This window comes from Dufourea novaeangliae, unplaced genomic scaffold (genome assembly GCF_001272555.1).
Source record: "Dufourea novaeangliae isolate 0120121106 unplaced genomic scaffold, ASM127255v1 scaffold405, whole genome shotgun sequence".
NCBI lineage: Eukaryota > Metazoa > Arthropoda > Insecta > Hymenoptera > Halictidae > Dufourea > Dufourea novaeangliae.
Window position 1 is genome coordinate 23,153 of NW_015374272.1, and position 5,968 is coordinate 29,120.

Below are 5,968 nucleotides of genomic sequence, written 5' to 3' on the forward strand. Positions count from 1 at the left end.
AGCATTACATACCTGCCATCTTGAAATTCGTGCAACGTCGGCTAGATAACATAGAATTACCAATGGTAATTTATTTTTAAATCGTTATTTAAATTTTCTATTTGGATCGATGGAAAAGTAAATTGCCGAACGAATATGTTATAGATGCTACTGTCTCTGTTATAAGTCCAAAGTATGTATATGGGAATTTCTTCAATTTCTTTGTATAGCGTGATAAAAGATTAGACTTCTTATAATTAACTTTTAGACTGCCGACATTTTTTCGTGTAAAAAGTGTTTTTTCTTTGCCGAAAATTTATGTGTATCCAGAGTGTCCTATTTAAATCGAAGCACTCGAATATTTGCGAAACTGTTGATGCTATTAAAAAATGTTTCAGACAAAACTTAAATGGTATCAGTGGACACACTTTCTAATGTGAGTAACTCTTTTCTATGTGGGCGTGTAGATGTCATATGAAGGTCAATTTTGTTTTTTTAAATAGAATCGTATATTTTTAATGTATTACTTTATGCTACTTGTTATAAAGTATCAAGTCGTTTATGGTGAATTAGTGTATTAAAAAATATACGATACTATTTAAAAAAACAAAATTGACCTTCATATGACATCTACACGCCCACATAGAAAAAAGTTACTCACTTCAGAAAGTGTGCCCACTGATTCCATTTAAGTTTTGTCTGAAACATTTTTTAATATCATCAACAGTTTCTCAGATATTCGAGTGAGTCGATTTAAATAAAACACCCTGTATATGTGTGTATGTAACATTGCAAATTTATTTTTGTGTCGATCACAGAATTTTTTTTTACTGAAGTGGATCGTTGCACAAAACTCTCAATGTACCTAGTTATGTAATTTCTACTCAACGATTTTCAATCTACATTTACCAGGAAGTTTTTTAACTTACCGTGTAAACTTTTATCGACCCGTTTCATCGAAACTTTTACTAGTAAAAAAGTTGAATACTCCAAAATCTTCGAAAGCTTAGAGAATTTCGATAGAAAGACCTCCCAAATACCTTGAGCTAGCCATTTCTATTTGGTTGATGGAAAATAACCGACTGTTTGAACATGTTATTGATACACCTTACACTACAGAGAATTAAAATAAATTGTAAATTGTAATAAACAGTATTCTGACCTACGCATATAAAATACATAAAAGTATAACATTGCAAATACAGATGGTAATCAGTTGTTCAATTAATGTTTACATAGTTCACTTATTATTATTTATATATGTCTTTATTATGTAAAAAGCTGTAGTAACTTCCTAGAAGCTGCAGTCAACAATTGAACTGTTTCTTTTTTAAAATGGTATGAGTCCACTTTTCTTTATTTCGAGATATTTAATGTTTTGTATTATAACCTATTTTAAAATATTGTTAAACGCTACCAAGCTTGTTTCATGCTTGTAAGACTCTAGATATATTTAGTTTTATTATGTGGTCATTTTTATAAATATTCTCTAATTAAATAAGTGTTTTTATTAACTGCAAATGGACTTATACAACCTTCAAAAATCATAAATTGTCAATAACGTGACCAATACCAAATATAAATTTATATTTCAATTGAAGAAATCATCTCTGAAATATAATTCTAAAATATGTATAATTATACATATAGTGTATATTTATACACAACACCAAATATTATTTAATAATTATTATAATGAAAACAAAAAAGGTATATTATTGAACGTAAAGATATATGCATAGAAGAATATACATTTCTGAGAACTTCATTATAAGTTTAATAAAAAGACAATCTGAAAGAAATGAAAGTACAACCGCAAGGATAGATAATATTAATGACTGTTACTCATATTCTATTAATTTCCACATGTAGCTGTAATTAGCTCTAGTTCATTCTTTTCAAAATTGCACTTCTACCACTTTCAAAAATAGAAGAACACCTCAATCATTCAACGCGTAATATTGAATTAGACCTGGCACGAGAAGGGGGCAACTCCAGTTCATGATTTTTCTGCTCGCTGTGTTTCGAGTAATTCTGTAATTAGAACTCGCCTCTATTTAAATGAATTTTTTTTTCGTTTAATCGGTATTTTACTATTCAAACGTCCTGCGCCAGTGGAGGTGCATTTGCGGAACGCACCGATCCCCCACTTCCTTCAGTCGAGCTCCAATCAATGTTACGTATTGTGCAAATACCAGGGCTGCCTGATCCGTTAAGTTTTCGTACCTAAAGGCCCCCTGGAATACGCTGATACCCGCAGTCGTCTGCATTGCAGTTTGCCAACGAGTAGCCGTGTCGTGTGACACACTAACGGAGGAAATACGATGGCATAATAAATGTCACGTGTACGGTAAGGACAGTATCGCGAACAACGCGCCTATGAAATTATCGCGCAACACACGCTCGAATGCACCTATCGTGACGGTGTTTTGGAGCGAATAGAGAATGTTGCGACGCATCCAGTGTTAACCACTTGACGAATTTTTGAAAAATGTGTTAAAAAGAAACACCTTTTTATTTTATTACTTTGACCCATATACAAAAGTGGAAGTTTTTTTCGAGAAATAGTGATTGATACGTGTTTATAGACATTTATACAGGGTGGTCCACGCAACTTGCACACCTTAAATAACTTCTAAAGTATGCATTGTATGAAAAAATTTGTTTATACAAAAGTTGCATGGTTTGAAGGGATACATTATGTAGTGCATATCATTTTTTTGTAGGTGGAGGCGTTTCGGAGATTTCAAGGTCAACTACGTTATTTTAAATGGAATACTATATTTTTTATGCCAAAATATCGAAGAGTGTTGAATTCTGTGTAAAAAAGTATTGATCTTTATTACCTATAAACCTAATAATTAACGAATAATTTCACTTCCTTTCTTGAAAATGTACCTTGCGTAATATCAAGTTGGAGATTCGCTATCAGCAAAGATTGCCCTAAGACCGAACATTTCGGCATACATAGCTACAACTCTTGTTGCATTTTTACGACACTCACCATAAATTAAAAGTATATCCAGTTTTTCATCATTCTTAAATTTCATTTTTGCTTTTATCTTACTGAGGTAATCACGTACAAACACTCGTGATAACTTTAATACTGAAACACGGAGAGAATAGGCGATTGCGATCATGCTGAATCTGTAGTGTTGATAAACATTGTCACGTAAACACAGCGGTCTCGCTGAAATCTTCGCAGATATTGAATCTCCAACTTGATATTACGCACAGTTCATTTTTTATGAAAGAAAGTGAAATAATTCGTTAATTATTAGATTTAGAACTAATACAGTTGATCTTGAAATCTTCGAAACGCCTCCACCTACAAAAAAATTATATGCACTACATAATATATCCCTCTATACCAGTGTTTCCCAACGTGGGGCCCACGCCCCACAGGGGGGGCAATTTGATTGTTAAGGGGGGCAATTCGAAAATGGACTCTACACGAGTTTAACCCTTTCGCTCCGGGCCATTTAAATGCAATGCTAGATTTCGGTGCCAAATTTAACGAAAAAAGCAAATTCTTAAATAATTGCCGCCGCTTTACTTGTTATTGTCAATCATCTGAATATTCTATCGGCTGATTTAAAAGAAAGATTTTCTGATTTAAAACAAATTGATTTTCCAACATGGATGATGCAGCCAATGTTAGTGGATTTGTCTGATATATCAAATATGCAGTATCAAGAAGAACTCGCAGAATTGCAAAATGATGAGTCAGTTAAAACTTTATTTAATATAAAAGGAGCGATGGCATGGCTTTGTGAGGAAACAGAAATCAAATACCCAAATTCAACCAAATGTGCAAGAAAACTATTGCTACCGTTTCCATCTTCATATTTAGCTGAATGTGGATTTAGTGCTGTAAATGATTTACTGGTAAAAAAAAGAAATCGGCTGGATATAACACAACGTGGACACTTGAGACTGAAGCTAACCAAATTGGAACCTAATATAATATCTCTGTGCAGCAAGCATCAAGCGCAAGGATCTCACTAAATTAAAATAATAAATTAATATAGAAAAATCTTTATTAAAATTATTTGGAATTTGAATTTCAGTTTTTCATTATATGTTTTGAAAATTTACTTACTGTGTTTCGTTAACAATTTCCTAGTGATTTCTTCCTAAAACCTATCATTTAAGTTTCTTAAGTGAACAATTCAATTTTTTAATATTAAAAATTATGTATGTTACATAGGGGGGGCATAAGAATTTTAGAAAGGCTAAGGTGGGGCATTGTACAAAAAATGTTGGGAAACACTGCTCTATACCATGCAACTTTTGTATACAAAAATTTGTTCATACAATACATACTTTAGAAGTTATTTAAGGTGTGCAAGTTGCGTAGACCACCCTGTATAAATGTCTATAAACACGTATCAATCACTATTTTTCGAAAAAATTTCTATTTTTGTATATGGATTGTTACGAGCCAGGGCTAAGCGGCTGCGAAAGCCAAGGAAATGGTGAATTTGGTTTTTAAGTTTGTTATGTGGACGAACCTGCGCCTATTTCATCAAAGGGAGCCACTAGGATAGGTTGTCGTGGTCGAATCTGCGCCTATTTCATCACAGGGAGCCACTAGGAAAGATTTTCGTGAACAACACTGAGCCTATCTTATGTCAGGGAATCACTAGGATTGTTAGTATGGGCCTCGTAACTTTAAGAATTCGGTACACTGAATTATAAATATATAAATGTATATAAAGTATATTGAAGAAAGTAAAGGTTTTATAAATGCAAATGTAAGTTGTGGTCGCGGAAGCTAATTCCAACGTTCTCGGTTTTTACGCACTGAAAAATACGGGGGCTTGTTGTACAGAGTATAGCTTACTTTTTAAAAATGCATGAAAGGGACTTTAATACCCGATATTACGAACTAGACTTCTGGTACGAGTATGACCCGCGGATGAGCTGTACGAGTCCTTTTTTATACCCCAAAAAACGAGTCTAAAAGTAGTGGAGACACGCCTGTTCTTCAACGGAATCAGTTTTCCAAGAAAATCTGGCCACGCCATATTACTCCGTGGGTAACTACGTAATCTGACCGGATGCATTCCAACTCCCGATAGGGTTAAGAGGTCACGAGAGTGTCTTCATACGCGTAACAGGGTCATTCCACGCGAAATCGGACACTTTTTGGAGGAACATTTCGGATTTTGTTAAAACTTGGATATGTTATAGTCTTTAGTGGCATATAAATATATCTCGAAGGATTTTTCAAAATTGTTCAAACTGTTGATTTTTCAGATCTTTGAAATACGGTGTCAACCTTTTTTCAGTAAATTAGAACTGTTGAACTAATAAACTGATCAAAATGAACTTTGTGACTCCTTACAGTGGAGACATAAGAGTACCTAATAAAAATTATTTTAGTTGAAAAAAATATTTTTTAACCATTTATTTTGCAATTATTTTAAAGAAATGCAATTTTAAAGTGTCCATACTTTTTTAAATTTATACATAAAGAGGACAAATAGAACTGTATCCTCACTTTTATCAAATTTTTAAATTGTGCCCAGCTATCATAAAATTGCATTTCTTTGAAACAATTGCAAAACAAATGGTTAAAAAATATTTTTATCAACTGAAATAATTTTTATTAGGTACTCTTATGTTTATTTTGATCAGTTTATTAATTCAACAGCTATAATTTATTGAAAAAAAATTGACACTATATTTCAAAATGCTTCAAAATCAACAATTAAAAAAATTTTGAGAAATCCTTTTAGATACATTTATATGTCACTAAAGACTATAACATATCCAAGATTCAACAAAATCTAACATGTTACTCTAAAAAGTGTCCGACTGCGCGTGGAATAATTGACCCATATACAAGGTGGTTCAGCTAATGTGTCTTTAAATATTGATAAAGTATCAAATACTGCATAAAAGAGTATTATATCATGCAGTGTCTAAAGTGAACATTTTCTGAGATGTCAGTAAATGTTTTAAAAAAAAAAATGTTACCAAC

General features: G+C 32.6%; 1 protein-coding gene across 1 annotated transcript; it reads left to right on the top strand.

Annotated features, from left to right (window-relative positions):
- The first annotated feature begins 3,624 nt into the window (after positions 1–3,624).
- Positions 3,625–3,987, top strand: LOC107192725 (SCAN domain-containing protein 3-like). Its single transcript, XM_015582048.1, has one exon. The coding sequence runs from the start codon at positions 3,625–3,627 to the stop codon at positions 3,985–3,987; it is 363 nt and encodes a 120-aa protein (XP_015437534.1).
- The last annotated feature ends 1,981 nt before the right edge of the window (positions 3,988–5,968 follow it).